The 20,523-nt window shown below is 38.2% G+C and overlaps 1 protein-coding gene across 1 annotated transcript; it reads right to left on the bottom strand.

Moving 5' to 3' along the window:
- LOC127645490 (exocyst complex component 3-like) lies at positions 1-20,273 on the bottom strand. Its single transcript, XM_052129130.1, has 13 exons — positions 20,139-20,273; positions 16,508-16,686; positions 16,187-16,406; positions 13,947-14,628; positions 9,623-9,740; positions 9,334-9,459; positions 8,211-8,311; positions 7,986-8,096; positions 6,775-6,916; positions 6,545-6,667; positions 5,629-5,790; positions 5,407-5,528; positions 1-4,097 (listed from the first exon to the last, which is right to left on the bottom strand). The coding sequence occupies exons 2-13, from the start codon at positions 16,649-16,651 to the stop codon at positions 3,902-3,904; spliced, it is 2,247 nt and encodes a 748-aa protein (XP_051985090.1). The 5' UTR covers positions 16,652-16,686; positions 20,139-20,273; the 3' UTR covers positions 1-3,901.
- Between the last annotated feature and the right edge of the window lie 250 nt (positions 20,274-20,523).

Genomic DNA, 20,523 nt, shown 5'->3' with positions numbered 1-20,523 from the left:
GATGGCTCCAGTACCTTCACAACCTCACATAGGATAAGTGGGAATAAATGAATGTGTATTACAACAAAAAAATTATATAGAGTTTCCTGATAACAAGTTGCAACTTAAACCTTTATGATCATGTTAATTAACGCTCGCCGCTGTCTCCCAAAACAGAACTTAGATTGCTCATTATAAGTAGAACTTAAATGCTTTGTTAAGAGACAAACATGATTGGGCCTAGAGACTGCAATGGCAAGATGTACAGTGAAACAGGAGGCATATTTTGACCTGTTCTCATCCAAATCTGATTGGATCACTTCAGAAGACATGGATTAAACCACTGGATTCTTATGGATTACTTTTAAGCTGCCTTTAAGTGCTTTATAGAGCTACAAATTTTGGTCACCATTCACTTGCATTGTATGGACCTACAAAGCTGAAATATTCTCCTAAAAATCTTCATTTGTGTTCAGCAAAAAAAGGAAAGTCATACACATCTGGGACGGCATGAGGGGGAGTAAATGATAATTTTAGGATTTACACATTTTAATTTTAAAACAAATATTCTTTAAAATGTAATTAAGTAATCTTTTACTTTGACATAATAAACGTAATATTTAAAGTTTTATTAATTTAGTTAAATATAACACAATTCTATTTGTTAGTTGGAATTTTATAAAAGGAGTGTAAGGAAAAAGGATATATTTACATTTACATTTATGCATTTGGCAGACGCTTTTATCCAAAGTGACTTACAGGGCCCTTATTACAGGGACAATCCCCCCGGAGCAACCTGGAGTTAAGTGCCTTGCTCAAGGACACAATGGGGATGGCCGCAGGGATTGAACCAGCAACCTTCTGATTACCAGTTATGTGCTTTAGCCCACTACGCCACCACCATATATAGATGCCAAACCCTAACTGGCTGTGTTCAGAATGGCATACTTCACTTACTATTTCTTAATTACACAGTAAGCAATTTTTCTGTATTTATTTATAACCCATGTGACCTACTACACTTGCCAATATGTCAATTATGCAATCAGAGCACACTGGATTACGTGGAATACGTACAATACAATTCACTGAACTTTACCTTTAGTTTAATACCTGACACCATTTCCAGTGTGAAGAATGAACCACAACAATATCAACCACAATTAACCTTTTTCTCAACTCCTTTGATCAAACAGCAAAAACTAAATAATGAATGCAAATGAACCGTATTTCTGTGATAACACCACCACTCACTCACTTTTTTTTAATAGTAGGCAGTTTACAGTACATACTGCTCACTGGTCAGCAAGTACTATAGTATTCAATTCCATTCCAAACATTTGGGATTAACACAGTCTAATTAATGAAATTACATAAATGATGTGAAGGTTACAAATCGATTTCTGAGCACCCTGCCCCAGAGTGTGCATGTACTCCTGTGATCAGAGCCGATGTCGTGAGCTTGCGTGCTGGAATCAGCTGCAGTCCTGCAGGTGATCCACCCCCTCTCCTCCCCCTGTACATACAGCAGCCCAACGCTCAGATACAAGCTCCACTGGCACGCACACAGAGCCCAGCAAATGAGGAGAGATACGTTTTTAAAATTATGAATGGCCACAAAAGCTGGCAGACACTGCAGGATCAGGGGGGCATGTGGGTGCAAACAGACATGACCTTTGGGTTATACAATATCATAAATAATTTTGTGTGCATCAATCAGTGTTCCTGAAGACAGACTTTTATTGAAATGAAAACTGACATGCTAGAATTAATGAATTCTGTGGTTCATTGGAATTCATGATAGCAACCATCAGGACACACTCTAGCAGTAGAGAAATCAAACGGTGATTGTACATTATTCATGTGAATGAACTACACAAAAGTGGCAGAATCCAAGTGACATCTCTTGCCCCTTAGAGGACAGGGAGGGAATTTATTTTCGGACAGTTTTGCATTCCATCTCAAAACATTTACTATGATTTTACTACAGTTACCATAGCTGAACAAATGTTTTTGTAGTTAAAACATAATAACTTAACCATAGTTTTACTGCAGTAACCATATTTGCTGTAAAACCATGAACAAAAGATTGACCATGGCTTTCCTACATTTTAACTGTGATATTCATAGCAAAACCAGTGTAATAATTAAGGGAAAACCAAAACTATGGAAGTAAAAATCTGACAAAAGTTGCTATAGTTTTACAAGCAACACAATGGTTAATCTGAGTTAAGTAAAACCATAGTTCCACAATAGTAAACCTGCAGTAACGTTTTTTTTTTTAAGAACATGCATAAAAAAAAAATACAATATTTTTAAGATTTACACATTTCAATTTCATAACACAATTTCAAAAATTTGAATTGATTAATTATTAACTATTAAAGTTAATTTTGTACAAATTTCACAATTCAATTTGATGGAATTTTGTTAGGAAATTATAAAATATAGGCAGAAATATTTTTGGAGTGTGGTACATATACTAGAGATATATCAGTTTTACCAATTAATCTGTGCCAGTAGTCGTTACCTGCAAAAATCTTTGCTGATTGTTGCTGATATTGGTTTATTTTTTCAGAATTTCAAAATTTCAAAATAAGTGTGTGTTTCGGGCATGTTTATACTTAAAAGTCCTGTATTAAGCACCCAATCTGAATTTTGGGATTATGATTAAACAATAAACTGCATCTGGGATTATATTCATTCAGGTCCCTTTGTCTGTGCCCATCATAGTAAGGAAAGAATAATAACAATGATTGACATTCTATAAATCGATTTGAAAAACTATTATCCGATTAACAGGTTATCTGCCTTTCCGACCAACTAGGTTATCGGTATCGGCAAAATCCAATTCGGTCCACCTGTAACATGCATCACAAATGAACTATGGTGTTAGTTTAGTAAATAAAAAATAAATAAAAACGTTGTTAGTTGTTGTTTTTGGCACATGATTGTAATTTGTATTACCATAGTTTTAGTTTTCCTGTATTATAACTACATTTTTAACACGAATGTCATGTTTAAAATATGGTGACTGTAGTACAACCATGGCCAGTTTTTGGGGTTATGGTTTCACTAAAAGTACTATAGTTCAAGAACTAAAACCATGGTTAACCCTTCTGAAAATAATACATTAACCATAGTTAAACTATGGCATTTTTAATAAAACTACAATTACCACAAAATTAACCATGGTTGCTACAGTCATGGTATTACTCTTCAATATTGTTACAGTAAAACAATGGTTGCAATATGAATACAATAGCATTACTGTCATAAAACCTTGGCTAATTGTATCCAAACCATGGATTCTGAAAAAACAAAACAAAAATAAACATGGTTACTACAGTATTGGTAACTATAATATAACTATTGTAAAGCCATGGTAAAAAAATGTCTTCCCTGTCCACCAAGTGGCTTTGTAAAACCCCTCACAAAACTATAGTATGACTTCAGAAGACTAGGAATATTGCACAAATCATATAGACTACTTTTATGGGACGTTTTGTCCATTTTGGTGCTTTAACGCCCCTGGTCACTGATTGGAAAATAGAAGCTTGGATGTTCTTCAAAACATCTCATTTTGTGTTTCACGAATACAAGAATGTAATTTGCATTTGAAACGACATGAGGGTGAGGGAGAACTATCCCCTTAATTCTTGGTCTATTGATTTTATGACCATTTCAATTACATCCAGAATTGCCCGTTAGAAGAAAAAAAAACATTACCACAAACATTACAGTACATCAAGTCATAAATCAATGAAGCTGTATGTGGTAACATACATCTCAACAGGAGCTGCAGCTGTTCAAACGTCACTGAGATATTTCCATTAAGATGGCAGCAAATTTTCTGCATTATGGGAGTCAACCCTCCCCTCTGTGGCCTGTTAGTGGCTTAATAAAGGGGTCAAAGGTCATATTATTTCAGCAGTTTAGGTACAGTCATGGCTGTCATGGCTGTCATGGTGATGGTTGGCACGGTGATGTCTCGGAAGACAGGCTGAGTGACGGAGGAAGAAGCCGGCTTGTTCTGGTTTAGTGTCTCTATGATCATCTGTCTCATTTCTCGACTGGCATCACCACGGACAGCGAGCAAGGCCACAATGTGTTCCTCTCTAGCAAAAGATAGATAAGGATGGCTTTATGAAAAAGGCTCAATGCAAAACAGTAACACACACTAATAAATAAAAATATATAACTAAGAAAAAGTTCACCCAAAAATTAAAATCTTCACATAATTCACACACCCTCAGGCCATCCCAGATGTGTACAAGTTTTTTTGTCCAGCAGAATTTTTAGAAGAATATCTCTGCTCTGAAGGTCCAAACACTGCAAGTTAATGGTGACCAGAACTTTGAAGCTCCAAAAAGCACATAAAGGCAGCATAAAAGTAACACATTCGATTTCAGTGGTTTACTTCATGTCTTCAGAAGAGATCAGATAGGTGTGGGTAAGAAACAGATCAATATTTAAGTCCTTCTTTTGTTTTTTTTTGACAATTGACATTATTTGAGCTTATCGCCACATGCTGGTAGGGACTGGTCAAAGGTGGAGATTTATAGTGAAAAAACGTAAATGTTGACCTGTTTCTCACCCACATCTATTATATAGCTTCAGAACATATAAATGTAATCACTGAATTCATATAGTATTACTTGCATGCTGCTTTTATGTACTTTATGGAGCTTCAAAGTTCTGTCCACCATTCATTTGCATTATATGGACCTACAGAGCTGAAGTATTCTTCTAAAAATCTTTGTGTTCTGCAGAAGAAAGAAAGTCATACACATATGTGATGGCATGAGGGTGAGTAAATGATGAATGTAAATTAGATTTTACAGCGGCCTCCCAATTTTTTGGACGCATATTTGGAAATTAAGACACACTATCATTGCGTTAAATAAGTGGCATCTGCAAACAAATGATGCAAGAGCTTTTTCTAAGAACTACTTTTTTTGAGGCAGTTCATTTTAACCACCTGTTCTCAATGTAATTTTTAGTGGATGAAGTCAATTCACCACAAGCACTCTTTTTGTGAACCGTTTTGCTTGAAAAATGTGCTTGAGCCATCTTTCAAAAAAATTAAAAAGCCACTTGGTTTGATTGATGCAATTACATGCATTGAAAATGTGACTTAAAGGGATATTCACCCAAAAATTAAATCTGGCAGAATGTTAGCCTCAGTCCACTTTCATTGCATCCTTCTCCACATCCAATGAAAGTGAATGGTGATTAATGCTTCACAAGTCAATGAGCCTAACATCATCTTTTGTGTTCCACAGAGGAAAGAAAATCATATGGATTTGCAACAACATGAGTTGACAGAATTGACATTTTTGAGTGAATTATTCCTTTAAGTGGGGCCACTGTAGTTAAACTGTATTACAAAAAATGTCCAATGTAATGCTTTTTCTCAAGTCTGACCTGATGTCAGGATACTTGGACACCAGGGTGGACACCTCCAGGTACAGCAGTCCAGGGTCAGTCAGTTTGAAGACTTCAGCGATGGAACTGATGGAATCACACAGCCGGTCTGTGTCTTCTCCCTGAGCACAAGCAAACACACTTTCAAAAGAGCTCATTAAAAAGCTTGTGAATGAAAATCATCTAGTGGGCCGCCCCCGTTTCAGGTTTGGTGAGACTCACAGCAGAGAGTTTCTTGAAGAGGAATTTGAACTGCTCGGTCTCTTTTATCATTCTGTCTGCTCCCTCTTTCCTCTCGTCTGCATTTTTAAAGGAGATGCGTTTCTGCATGACGGCCTTCAGATACTCCACCACGACACGCCGAAGAGCTTCACATGTCATTTCCTGGTATACACACAAAATCACACTTTTACACAGCCATGCACTTTTAATCCGGGCAGTATGTGGTTTGAAGATGTCCTGCTGGAAACCATTACTGAGTGCGCATGATCTATGATCTACGGTCTTACAGATGCAAGTCTGTTTTCATGACATGGGCTCAGGAATACTTCGGTAAACCTTTGTTAGTCAACACCATTTGCCACTGCATCCATCAAGTTAAGTCTTACTATGTAAAGCAGAAGCCGTACATCAACACTGTCCATAAGTGCAAGTAACTTCCCTTGGCTCGGCCTCATCTGAGATGGAAAGGAAAACAGTGGACTCGTGTTTTGTGGTCCGACAAATCCTCGGCAACGAAGGCCCTGGATCACGATTTTAAGTGTGAAAAACACGCGACAGAGACCCAGTGTGCGCACGAAAGAGAGTAGATCAGGTTCGATCTCTCTCGATTTGATCAGTATGGCGCCTTAAAGGCGTGACTGATCACATTGAGTGATGTTTCAGAGTTTCTGCTTATTTAGACAAACTGCTTCTTCATTATTCTTTAAGTGTATAAATGCACACAGAAATAAAATAGATTTACAAGGGTGTAAAATATTGATGTTATACTGTTCGAAAAAGAAACCTGACTGATTGATTTATGATTGTATCGCAATTCGCCACAGCCATATGGTCTTAAAAAAGTGACTTGTCCCAAGACGGCATTATAGCAGATAAAACTCACCTATACATGAGAGGTTTGTAGTATGCTACTTACCTGATTATAGGGCTTCTTAATTTTGGAAAAGTCATTAAAGTAGTCCTCCACGGTGACACAGATGGTGTCTACAGCATGAGAGCCTGTAAGCCACTTCCGGGTCATCAGCTCATTAAGATGATGCTGTGGAGAGATCAAGACATCAGTCAAAATTCAACACACTTCTCCCAGTGCACTGAACAGGAACCACTGAACTAAAAATACGCCGAAGGAGAGATAAGCGAGTTTACCTCCAGGTCCAAGAAGACCTCATCCAGCAGGAACTGACAGCCCTCTTTAGCCACCTCATTCAGAAGCTTGTCTATGGCAGCATCGTTTTGAGTGGGTTCGGTCGACTGAGAGTACTTCCTTTTCAGGCTGTTTATAGACTCCCTGAAAACGAATACAAAGCAATGTAAACCATCACATTTAAGTCTCTATTCACTGAAAATAACAGCTCATTTTATTAAGCTGTTGAAGTGCGCCATTTCTGCAAAACTAAAAACAGAAATCGCAAAAATAATCACTGTTTTCAAACAGATTCCAGTAAACCCGCCTCATCTTCCATTTCTTATTTATATTATGAAAATTGGATGTATTACTTAGGGCTGTCAATTTAACACGTTCATTAAGCAATTAATCGTGTCTCCAGACTGTAATGTAATACTCCTCCCATCGGAGCAATTCAAGCTAAAAGTACCAATTGATTTCAGCAGGGGGCAGTAAGTGAAACTCCAGTTGTACAGACAAGAAACCACACTCAGGCCTGCTTCACACGACGAGAACATGTTCTTGTGTTCAAACACATCTGAACGGAGCACACCCCCTGAATACAGGGATCTCGAGACGTGTTTTTCAAGTTTTATATTACTTTAACTTGACACAGCGAACAAAAACGCTGTGTTTATGACACGACGCAACAAGTGAGACGCTTTAAAAGCATCAGTCTGACACACGTGTACATTGACGTGCCCTTTAAGGATATGAAGATATTTATCCATGCCTTCATCTCATCTAGACTTAACTATTCCAATGCACTGTATATGGGTCTGAACCACTCCTCTTTGTATCGCCTGCAGTTGGTTCAAGATGCAGCTGCTAGGTTGCTTACTGGTGCTAGGAAGAGGGAAAATATTTCACCGGTTTTAGCATCTCTCCACTGGTTACCGGTGCAATAGAGGATCCATTTTAAAATCTTGTTTTTTTTGTTTTTAAAGCTTTAAATGGTGTGGCCCCTTCTTATCTGTCAGAACTTCTGAGCTATCAACAAACCCCTAGAACCCTCAGACCCAAATTTCATGTTGTTATTTGAGGGCCTTTCTCTAATTGCAATTCATGAAATGGCATTTTATGTAATCAACTCCATTAAAAATGTTTTGTCAATAGACAGCCTAAAAGATGATTCTATTAAATCATCAGAATTACCCATTTTGGTTGCACAATCGCTTTAAGAGACACTCACTTAAACGTTTGACAGTTGTTGATGATGGCGATCATGTACTGAACGTAGCACTGTGGGAGCTGACGAACTTTCAGGTGTTCCTCCTTATAAGCGATCGCCTCCTCTCTGTACCTGCATACACCGACGAGTATTAAGGGAGACAGAGAAAGATGTTATTGAAACTAACATCTTTAATAATAATCTGTGGAATAAAAGGATGAAATGGCCGTTACAAGATCACAGTACCTTACTAAGAATGAGTTCATCTGCTTTAGACAGACCTTCAGCACCTGCTCTTTAAAGGTCTCGTTGATCTGAGCTGCCACCTGAAGATTTTGCTCAAACATCTGAGGATGAAGAGAGACATTTCTATTATATAAAGCAAGTATGATAGGAAGATTTAGATTAAACCTCAGATGTGTGGGGGCATAAAAAAGGAGAGTTCTGTGTTAGACACAACATAAGCTCTATGGACAGCATATCTGAAAGCATGCAGTTGATACCACAGAAAACATTTTTGACTCAACCCTCAGTTTGTAAATACAGAAAAAAAAAAAAAACACAATTAGAGTTGCGCACTTACAATGGAAGTCTATGGGGCAATCGTTTAAAAGCAGAATTGTTTTCCAAAGCACTCATTTACTCACCCTCATGTCTTCCCAGATATGTAGGACTTACTTTCTTATGCAGAACACAAATACAATTTTTAAAAGAATATCTCAGAACTGTAGGTCCACACAATGCAAGAGAATGGTGACTAAAGTTTTGAAGCTCTAAAAAGCAAATAAAGGCAGCATAAAAGTACTCCAGTGGTTTAATCCATGTCTTCTGAAGTGATCCAATCGGTGTACATCACTACACCTTGCCATTGCAGTCTCAAGGCATGATCATGATTTCAAGCTCAATTACACTTCCTAGTGCTTGGCTGCATGCGCAGAGCGCTAGATGGCACTAAGAAATGTAAACAAGCTTGAAATCATGATCACCAAATGGCCAAAGCCAGTGTCAAGATTTATAGTGAAAAGGGATTTATTTTTGGTCTGTTCTCATCCAAAACCAATTTTTGCACTTCTGAAGACACGGATTAAACCACTGGTATTCTATGGATTACTTTCGTGCTGCCTTTGTTTTTTTTGAGCTCACTTGCATTGTATGATCCTACAGATCTGAAATATTCTTATAAAAATCTTAATTTGTGTTCTGCAGAAGAAATAAAGGCATATGAATCTGGGATGGCATGAGGGTAAGTAAATAATTAGAGAATTTAGATTTTTGGTTGAACTATTCGTTATGGTGCATTTAACCTAGAATATTCCTTCAAAGGAAAACTTCAGAGCGCTGAAGCGTTTGCCCTAGAAAACGGCTGTACCTGGAAGACAATGGCAGGTAAGCTGGTCTGGTAGTAGCCGTCCTGGTCGGCATCAGGCTCTGTTTCCTTCTGCCAGTCTTTCTTGTCTGTTTCCAGAGCTTTGCGGAGCCAGCCTGTGATGTTTGACTGGAGAGATTTGATATAAGATAGATGCACATAGATGCAGTTTTCGCACTAAACACTGAGGGCTGCAAAATATATATTGGTTGCAGAGGACAAGAACAAACATTGCTTCAATTTAGAAAATGATCAGGGTTTTATTTCATTCAGTGTTGCTTTAGGGACTCACAGTAAATGTTTTGAGGTATTTGCCCAGCAAATCATCCACCACTTTTTCAGGTAACAGAGGCTCCATCTGCTTCACATCACACTCCGGCTGAAGATCGGGATGACCCATCATATCCACACTGTCAGGGAAAGAACCAAACATCACACTCACTCACTGATGTGTGTCCACACACAGAGAAGTCCACATGTCTCTGCACATGGTAATAAATTAATGTTAGAGAAACCCAATTTAGTGTTGGAATGATTCAAGAATAATTTATTTTTTTAATTGATAGACCCAAATAGAACCAAAGTTAGAATGTATTCGTAAATTAATATAGGCTCCCTAAGAGGGCCTGCGTAGCTCAGCGAGTATTGACGCAGACTACCACCCATGGAGTCGCAAGTTCACATCCAGGGCGTGCTGAGTGACTCCAGCCAGGTCTCCTAAGCAACCAAATTGGCCCAGTTGCTAGGGAGGGTAGAGTCACATGGGGTAACCTCCTCGTGGTCATTATAATCCCCCACATTTTGTTATGTTGCAGCCTTATGCTAAAATGCTTTTAAATAAAAAAATTGGTAAAAATTACTTCAATCTACACTTCATACTCCCATAATGACAAAGCAATTAACAGATTTTTTATAACTTTGAAAATTGATTAAAAAGAAAAAGTTGAAATATCTCATTGACATAAGTATTCAGACCCTTAACTCAGTACTTAGTTGAAGCACCTTTGGATGGGGATCGTCAGTGGACAGCAATTTTCAGGTCTCTTTAGAGATGTTTGATAGGATTCAAGTCCGGGCTCTGGCTGGGCCACTCAGGGACATTCAGAGAGTTGTCCCTAAGCTACTCTTACGTTGTCTTGGTTGTGTGCGCAGGGTTACTACCCTGTTGGTAGGTGAACCTTCGGCCCAGTCTGAGGTTCCGAGCGCTCTGGACCAGGTTTTCATTTAGGATATCTCTGTATTTTGCGGTGTTCAGCTTTCCATCTACCCTGACCAGTCTCCAAGTTCCTGCCACTGAAAAACACCCCCACAGCATGATGCTACCACCACCATGCTTCACTGTTGGGATGGTATCGCGCAGGTGATGAGCGGTGCCTGATTTCATCCAGACAGGATGCTTGGAATTGAGGCCAAACAGTTAAATCTTGTTTCTCAGTCTGAGAGTCCATTAGGTGCTTTTTTTGCAGAATTCCAAGTGCGTTTTCTAGTGTCTTGCACTGAGGAGAGGCTTCCGTCTGGCCACTCTGCCATAAAGCCCAGATCAGTGACGTGTTGCAGTGATAGTTGCCCTTCAGTAAGTTTTTCCCATCTCCACACATGATCTCTGGAGCTCAACCAGAGTTACCATCTGGTTCTTGGTCACCTCTCTTACCAAGGCCCTTCTCCCTCGATGGCTCAGTTTGTCCGGGCGGCCAGCTTTAGGAAGAGTCCTGGTTGTTCCAAACTTCTTCCATTTAAGAATTATGGAGGCCACTGAGCTCTTGGGAACCTTCAATGCAGCCAAAATTCTTTGTACCCTTTCCCATATCTATACCTCGACACAATCCTGTGTCTGAACTCTGCAGGCAGTTCCTTTGACTTCGTGGCTTGGTTTTTGCTATGATATGCATTTTCAGCTGTGAGACCTTATATAGACAGGTGTGTAACTTTCCAAATTAAGTCCAATAAATGTAATTTGTCACAGGTAGACACCAATCAAAGTGTAGAAACATCTCAAAGATGATCCAGAGAAATGGGATGCACTGGAGTTAAATTTCAAGTGTCATAGCAAAGGGACTGAATACTTATGTACATGTGATATTTCAGTTGTTTCTTCTTAATAAATGTAAACTTTAAAATTGAAGTTATCAAAAATATGTTTTTTGCTTTGTCATTATGGGGTATGGAGTGTAGATTGATGTGAAAAAAAAAATTGTTTAAAAGCATTTAATTGCAAGGCTGCAACATAACAAAATGTGAAAAATTGAAGGGTTCTGAATTCTTTCTGAATGCAGTGTATGTGCTGATGGGGGATGTTTCATTTAGTCACATTTTTGTTTGCATACCCTCGCTTAAATTCAAAGCACTTGATTATCTAATCAAAATAACAAAATATGCATTAAAGTGAGGGAACAAATCTGGATGAATGCTGTTATGGAGGTGTGGCCGAGCACCTGGCTGTGGAGAGTGAAGCAGGTGAGATGAGTGGTGAATGATTTCCACCCGTGCTTAACACCTGTCTTGTGTTGCAGTGAGGAGTGATTGGGGCTTTTAAGGAGAAGAGACAGCGGCAGTAGAGAGAGAGGAATTTTCGGGCTCTGACTTACTTGGCCGCCCATTTGCTTTTACCCAGCAGCTCCGGGATGCCTGCCAGAGGTTGTTGGGAGGACCGTGACATGGAGTGGGTCCAGTGCCACCACCCGATATCACTGGAGGATGCAGTCTGCCTGACTGATGACCACTTTATTTGCGTATCTGGAAGACAGCCAAGCTTTCTCTCTCTCTCTCTCTCTCTCTCTCTCTCTCTCACTCTCATCTGCTACAGTCTCTTTCCCTTCCCTTCCTCACGCTGTTCCCATCCCTGCTCCCCAGTGTCAGGGGTTTATTCCCCCAAATCCTGCTCCTCGGGCCTGAGGGGTTTCGAGCACCTCTACCCCACCTTCTGTGTCTTCTTCCCTTTCCTGCCAGGTTGGTATATCTATAGCCATAGGTGAGGAGCCAGGACACTTCCAGGACCAATGTTCGGCAATGGATGTGGGCATGTCTGTCCAGCTCCTGACACGCCACATACCACTCCCGACCAATCAGGGAAGTACTATATACCTGGGAGTATTCAAGTTGGTACATACCGAGCCTTGTTGGATTTGGGATGTAATCAAACCTCGATCCACCAATGCTTGGTTCAACAGGAGGCTTTGGGTACAGCACGTAGGGTGAAGGTGAGGTGTGTGCATGGGGACATTCACGAATATCCCTTAGTGCCGACAGTTAGTCCTCATCTCCCCTATCCACTGATTTTGGATATGAATTGGCTGGCAATCCAGTTGTTATTGGGGAGATTATGAATGGATTGGTCCTGCACCAAAGTGTCTCGGTGTGTGGTTTGCGATTCGCTGGCAGCTGAATCCGCCGGCCACCCCAAGAGCCACCCACTTCCACCATTAAGGTCCCCTTCGAAAGAAATGGTATGGAACTTGTCGGGCAATTAGAGCGGACATTGCTTTGTGTTGGTTCTGGACTACACAACGCAATATCCGGAAGCAGCGCCTATGCAACATTTCAGCACGAAGTGTTGTGGGGACACTTTTCTGAATCATCTCCCGAGTGGGGATTCAGAAGGAAATCCTCACTGATCATGGTACTACTTTCATGTCACATACACTACGCGAGATGTACAAATTATTTGGAATTAAATTTGGACAAGCATGTACCACCCACAAATGGATGGCTTGGTCGAACAGTTAAATTAAACCGTGGAAAACATGATTTGTAAAGGTCCGGAGGTGAATATAAAAATCACTGATCGAGTCACCCCAGTTCCCTGTGGAGACCACCTCTCACCACCCCAAATCACAGAGGTTGCCTGGTTGCAAGAAGAATTATCTGATGTGTTCTCGCCTCTTCATGGGGGTACGAATCTCATACAGCACCACATCGAAACGACCCCAGGGGTAGTGGTATGCAGTCATACCAACCGTTTTTACATATATTGCATATTTTTATCAAACCATACAAAATATAAATGAAAATATAACCTTATAGTTTAATGACAAATCAAATCACATAAAAAAAAAAAATTTAATCCGCTAAAATTTTTTACGTTTAAACGAAAATAATATAATGCAATAATTATTACAACTACAGGGTTTTTTTGTGCTAGAATAAAATATCAAGAAATATAGGAGATAATAAAAATACAAATATGAAATAGAATACATCAGGGGGCATTTTTATCCCTTTCAGGAGCAGTTTTGCCCTGGTTTGGAACAACATGAGTGCGAGTAAATGAAGACAAAATTTTCATTTTTTATTCTGCATTCTGAGCTCCGTCTTAAAGGGATAGTACACCTACAAATGGTAATTCTTTCATCATTTCTTATCCACCTCAAACTCTTATGACATTCTTCTGCATAATACAAATGAAGATATTTACTGTAGATGGAGATATGATATGAATATATCCATACAAGTCAAAGGGGTCCAACACTTCCGAGCTCAAAAAAAGACATAAAGGTAGCAAAAATGAAATTCATACAACTCCAGTGGTTTAATCCACGTTTCCTGAAGCAATACTATTATAATACTACTAACTTGACTTAATGACTATATTGCAGTCAAAAGCACTGCTAGCTTCTTACCTTTTATATGTGTTGAGGACCCAGGTGAGAAGAGATACGATCTCATTGGCTTCGAGATCTTCGGCTGCCAGCTCTTGTACTCGTGCCGACACCGATTTGCGATAGAGGTCAAAGAACACCTGAAAGGTGTTGTAGTGTGGAGGAAAGCACTGGACCATTAGGTTCTTCACCACAACTAGATCATCCAGCACATACTTCCTGGTGATCTCCAGCAACCTCACCAGCCACATTTTATCGGATTCCCGTGTCTCTGACTGCGTGCTTTCGATGCGGCCGCTCACCGTTCCCTCCAGGACTTCGTTCATTCGGTTCTTCCAGGATTTGGGTCTTCCAGGCGGGATGAATCCAGTCTGCTTTTTGCGGTCCAGCATCTTGCGGTCGATCTTCTCCTCACGCTCAATGATTCGAATTACGGACACTAGCATGGTAGGGTCGCTGCGGACGGTGACCATGGCGCGCTGAAGGACCATCCACAGTTGTTTGGAGAGCTCTTCAGACAGGCCCTGCACCTGGCCAAAGTAGCCACGAATGAGGTTCATGTCGATTACATTCTTGCTGTCCATGCGGTACTGCTCATACATGAGGTCGTCGCGTGAGCACTCAAGATCCATTAGCTTACGATGAGCTTGAAGCATCTCACCCTGTTCGATCAGATCTTGGGTCTCTCGTACAATCTCAGGTACTGTAAGGGGAGAGGGCAAAATTTGGGTGCGGCATGAACATCAATATAACGCCTACAATCATAAAAACAAAAAAGTGCAATCAACTGAAAAATACACCAACAATATTTTTGCCACAATAAAAATGTATTAATTTAAATGAATAATAAAATAGAAGATAACAATAATAAATAGTGAAAAATGACAAAAATAATAATAATAATATTGTTGGGGTAAACTGTGAATCCGTAATGAACTGAATAAAATCACTTACTGTACCATCTTACTGCCACAAAATAAATAAATAAACAAAAATAATTAATAAATAATGAAAAGAAAATGACAAATAATTTTGTAATATTGTCGGGATAAAAACACCAACTAAGGGGCCCGGGTAGCCTAGCGAGTATTGACACTGACTACCACCTCTGGAGTCATGAGCAAGGTCTCCTAAGCAAACCAATAAACTGTTCTATTCTCACATTTCCGTTATCTGTCTTTATCGCATCACATCAATGTATGTTGCTTCTGTTGTTTTTCAATTTAAAAAGAAATAGCCAAAAATAAGAAAACAAATTTTTCATTTGGTTTGAATTTTTGTTTTGCACATGTGGGCGGGCCGGACACTCCTGTTTCCACTGATTGGTCAATGCGCACCATCATCTGTTCTTCCTCAACCCATTCATAGCAAATCCAACAGCATATATATATATATATATTAAAAAAACAATTTATAAATAGTGATTTTTTTTTGGATGCAACACTGTGCACGTGTAATCAACATCAAATAGCACCCACCACCATACTACCACAAAATAAATAAATACAATAAATAACAATTAATAAAAATGTTAAAAATGACTAATAATATTATCAGTTATTTTTGGTCTGGAGCCCTGAATAATATTGTTGGGGTACAATTTTTTTTTTTAAATGTAAATCAACTGAAAAATAGCACCTAACATTTTACTGACTTAAAACTGCCCCCAAATACCTTCCTTTTGTAAATACAACCATGTGCAATATTCAATCCATCCATTCCTACTAATATCCATATTTCATTTATATTCTTTAACCTATAACTCTTCTTCAATACATTACATCACCTCCACATAACTGTATATAAAATATTCAATCAACATTATTGCTCTATTGTTTATCTTTTTTCATCAGTTATATCTTATTGTTATGATACTATATGTATGTTTAAATGTATATGTTTGTATGTATGTATATATATGGTTGCATTCTCTTTGCACTGGAAGCTTCTGTCACCATGATAAATTCCTTGTATGTGTACACATACTTGGCAATAAAGCTCATTCTGATTCTGATTAATATTAAAAATCTGCATGCATTATCAACAGAAAAAAAGCACCAACTGTACCATCTTACTACCACAAATACAAATAAATAAAATAAACAAGAAAAAATATTATTTAGGGGGGACTGTAAATGTAAAATCAACTGAAAAAACAGTCACATTTTTAGTTGTTTATTTCTACTAAATGCTAACCTCCTGACCAATATGCATGGGTGCAACATTTTGTTTGTTTTACTGCCAGAAGCATTTGCCCTCACCTGAGAAAATGTTTTTTAGGTTCTCCACGGCTGACGCCAGCTGACTGTGCTGTACCACAGCGTCTTTCACATCCTTTAGATTCTCTATAGTGTTAATGCTCTGTCTCCAGTCTTTACTCACGTCTGCCAGAGAGTTCTGGATGTCTTTAACATCACACAGAGCATTATGGAGCTGTGTGAGGCCTGTTCGTACCCCATCCAACTGGGACTGAATGGCAGCCTGAAAAGTGAGGAGGGATTGATGTAATTGAATTGGTAAAAGCATTACATATATGAACAGTTGGTTATATAGAAAGTGTCTTAAACAGGAAAATATTTCACCTTTAACCTGGCCTCCACGGATGCTTTCTTGCGTGCCTCTCTTCGTCTGTACTGCTCCACTTTGTCTAGCTGGTCAGAGCGCTGCAGCATCCCGGCAACCCTCTGGACTGCTGTGGCGACGGCCTCTCGGTTTGTTTCCTCCATAGTAACTGACCCCAAATGCCAGGGTTAAAAAGGTACTGAAAATTAACCAAGCAACAGTTAAATGTACTGAAATGATTCAAACAGCAGTTAAAAGGTACTGAAATAGTTCAAACAGCAGTTAAAGGTACTGAAAACGTCCCAAACAACAGTTAAACATATGGAAATGATTCTAACAGCAGTTAAAGGTACTGAAATGATTCAAACAGCAGTTAAAAGGTACTGAAATAGTTCAAACAGCAGTTAAAGGTACTGAAAACGTCCCAAACAACAGTTAAACATATGGAAATGATTCTAACAGCAGTTAAAGGTACTGAAATGATTCAAACAGCAGTTAAAGTACTGAAAACGACACAAAAAGTTTAACGAACTGAAATGATTCAAAAAACAGTTAAACATATGGAAATTATTCGAACAGCAGTTAAACGCACTGAAAAGATTCAAAAAGCAGTTAAAGTACTGAAAATGACCCAAAAGTTTTAATGAACTGAAATGATTCAAACAGCAGTTAAAAGGTACTGAAATGATTCGAACAGCAGTTATAGGTACTGAAATGATTCAAACAGCAGTCAAAGTACTGAAAACGACCCCAAAAAAGTTTAACAAACTGAAATGATTCAAACAGCAGTTAAAGTACTGAAAACAACCCAAACAACAGTTAAGTGCATTGAAATGATTCAAACAGCAGTTAAAGTACTGAAAACGACCCAAAAAGTTTAACAAACAGCAGTTAAAAGGTACTGAAAACGTCCCAAACAGCAGTTAAAAGGTACTGAAATTATTCCAAACAGCAGTTAAAGGTACTGAAATGATTCAAACAGCAAAGTAATGAAAACGACCCCAAAATGTTTAACAAACTGAAATGATTCATACAGCAGTTAAAGGTACTGAAATGATTCAAACAGCAGTTAAAGTACTGAAAACAACCCAAACAACGGTTAAACGCACTGAAAAGATTCAAACAGCAGTTAAAGTACTGAAAAGGACCCAAACAGTTTAATGAACGGAAATGATTCAAACAGCAGTTAAAGTACTGAAAAGGACCCAAACAGTTTAATGAACGGAAATGATTCAAACAGCAGTTAAAGGTACTGAAAACGTCCCAAACAACAGTTAAGTGCACTGAAATGATTCAAACAGCAGTTAAAGGTACTGAAAACGACCCAAACAACAGTTAAGTGCACTGAAATGATTCAAACAGCAGTTAAAGGTAGTGAAAACGATCCAAACAACAGTTAGCTAAGTGCATTGAAATGATTCAAACAGCAGTTAAAGTACTGAAAACGACCCAAAAAGTTTAACAAACAGCAGTTAAAAGGTACTGAAATAATTCAAACAGAAGTTAAAGGTACTGAAAACGTCCCAAACAACAGTTAAACATATGGAAATTATTCGAACAGCAGTTAAAGTACTGAAAACGACCCCAAAAAGTTTAACAAACTGAAATGATTCATACAGAAGTTAAAGGTACTGAAATGATTCAAACAGCAGTTAAAGTACTGAAAAGGACCCAAACAGTTTAATGAACGGAAATGATTCAAACAGCAGTTAAAGGTACTGAAAACAACCCAAAAAGTTTAACAAACTGAAATGATTCAAACAGCAGTCAAAGTACTGAAAACGACCCCAAAAAGTTTAATAAACTGAAATGATTCAAACAGCAGTTAAAGGTACTGAAATGATTCAAACAGCAGTTAAAGTACTGAAAACGACCCAAACAATGGTTAAACGGACTGAAAAGATTCAAACAGCAGTTAAAGTACTGAAAATGACCCAAAAAGTTTAACAAACTGAAATGATTCAAACAGCAGTTAAAGTACTGAAAACGATCCAAAAAGTTTAACAAACAGCAGTTAAAAGGTACTGAAATAATTCAAACAGCAGTTAAAGGTAGCCTACTGAAAACGTCCCAAACAACAGTTAAACATATGGAAATGATTCGAACAGCAGTTAAAGTACTGAAAACGACCCCAAAAAGTTTAACAAACTGAAATGATTCATACAGCAGTTAAAGTACTGAAAACGACCCAAACAGTTTAATGAACGGAAATGATTCAAACAGCAGTTAAAGGTACTGAAAACGACCCAATAAGTTTAACAAACTGAAATGATTCAAACAGCAGTTAAAGGTAATGAAAACGACCCAAACAAAAGTTAAGTGCACTGAAATGATTCAAACAGCAGTTAAAGGTACTGAAAACGTCCCAAACAACAGTTAAACATATGGAAATGATTCGAACAGCAGTTAAGTGCACTGAAATGATTCAAACAGCAGTTAAAGTACTGAAAACGACCCAAAAAGTTTAACAAACTGAAATGATTCAAACAGCAGTTAAAGGTACTGAAAACGACCCAAACAACAGTTAAGTGCACTGAAATGATTCAAACAGCAGTTAAAGGTACTGAAAACGACCCAAACAATGGTTAAGTGCACTGAAATGATTCAAACAGCAGTTAAAGTACTGAAAAGGACCCAAACAGTTTAATGTATGGAAATGATTCAAACAGCAGTTAAAGGTACTGAAAACGACCCAAACAACGGTTAAGTGCACTGAAATGATTCAAACAGCAGTTAAAGTACTGAAAAGGACCCAAACAGTTTAATGAACGGAAATGATTCAAACAGCAGTTAAAGGTACTGAAAATGACCCAAACAACAGTTAAGTGCACTGAAATGATTCAAACAGCAGTTAAAGGTACTACAAACTCTTCAAATAACAGTAAAAGGAAATTCCAGAAATACAAGTTAAGATCAATCAACAGCATTTGTGGCATAATGTTGAATACCACAATCATTAATTTAGATATGAAAATCCTAAAATGACCATAAAAACAATTAAAAACTTTACTGCACACGTTAATAGAAGAATTAATGAAAGTGCCTTTATAAATAAATAAGCTTCACATTTCTGCCTTTAAACCATCCAAACATTGGCCCCATTCACATCCATTTGAAGTGCTTTACTATAACTGATTTTTATTATTATTTGTGTTAATCAAAAATATGCCACTAATGCTGTCGACTGAGCATAATTAGTATTGAATCCGGAATTTTCCATTGAATATTTGTATCTGTTGTGCATCTGATTATTTTACATTATATATGTATTTACTGGTATGTTGTCTGTGTATTTGCATATCTGAATGCATTACCATGGTTCTTCAATATTTGCTGTGCTTTTGTACCCTTTATGTTTATTTACATGCCTGTTGAGCATTTCTAGACACTATTTGTTGTGCATGTCAGCTGCTTACACACACAGAAACCAAGCTAACACCACATAGATGAAGATTATTATTCAAACACCTAATCAACGGGTCGATTACACACGCTTAAATATGTTTTATTAACAGCAGACATCAAATAAATCTCATTGAAAGTCTTTGAGGCCCAAAGTGACAGATGCTATCCGGCTAACAGCTTTAGCATTCAGATAAATGCGCTTTATGTGCAATTCTTTCAATCTCGAGGTCATGTGAATTTACTCACCCGGCCACAGTGTTTGTTTAAAGCGTTATGGATAGTTATAAGCGATTCATTGATGTTTTATGCTCATATAAGTTTACTCCGTTCATGCACTGCCTTTTCAGTTGCGTCTTCCTGGTGCCGCCCAGCCAATAGTCAGATGACGAGAACGTAAAACACCTGCTCCGAGAGCATCAACTGTGCGCAGAATTTACGCAAACAAATGAACTTGAGATAAATGAGTCATTATGAGGACTTTGTCTGTTTTAAGTATGCAAAAAGATTTATGTCATGATAATCTTGCAGAGATTATAGATATTATTTATAAACACACATTTGTTGGTTTTTTTTAGTACACTTTTGTTTGTATTTTCTAAATTTAATCATTCACAAACAAAAATATTTCAGG

Source organism: Xyrauchen texanus, chromosome 6 (genome assembly GCF_025860055.1).
Source record: "Xyrauchen texanus isolate HMW12.3.18 chromosome 6, RBS_HiC_50CHRs, whole genome shotgun sequence".
Taxonomy (NCBI): Eukaryota; Metazoa; Chordata; class Actinopteri; order Cypriniformes; family Catostomidae; genus Xyrauchen; species Xyrauchen texanus.
Note: the sequence above shows the minus strand (reverse complement) of the source record. Positions and strands in the feature narration are given on the sequence as shown.

Bases quoted from the DNA above. Each gene is read 5' to 3' on its own strand.
- LOC127645490 (XM_052129130.1), bottom strand. From the start codon at position 16,651: ATGGAGGAAACAAACCGAGAGGCCGTCGCCACAGCAGTCCAGAGGGTT. The intron at 9,741-13,946 runs GTAAGAAGCTAG...TTTCCCTGACAG, and splicing joins GTCCTCAACACATATAAAAG to TGTGGATATGATGGGTCATC. The intron at 4,098-5,406 runs GTCAGACTTGAG...ATCTTTTGCTAG, and splicing joins TCCAAGTATCCTGACATCAG to AGAGGAACACATTGTGGCCT.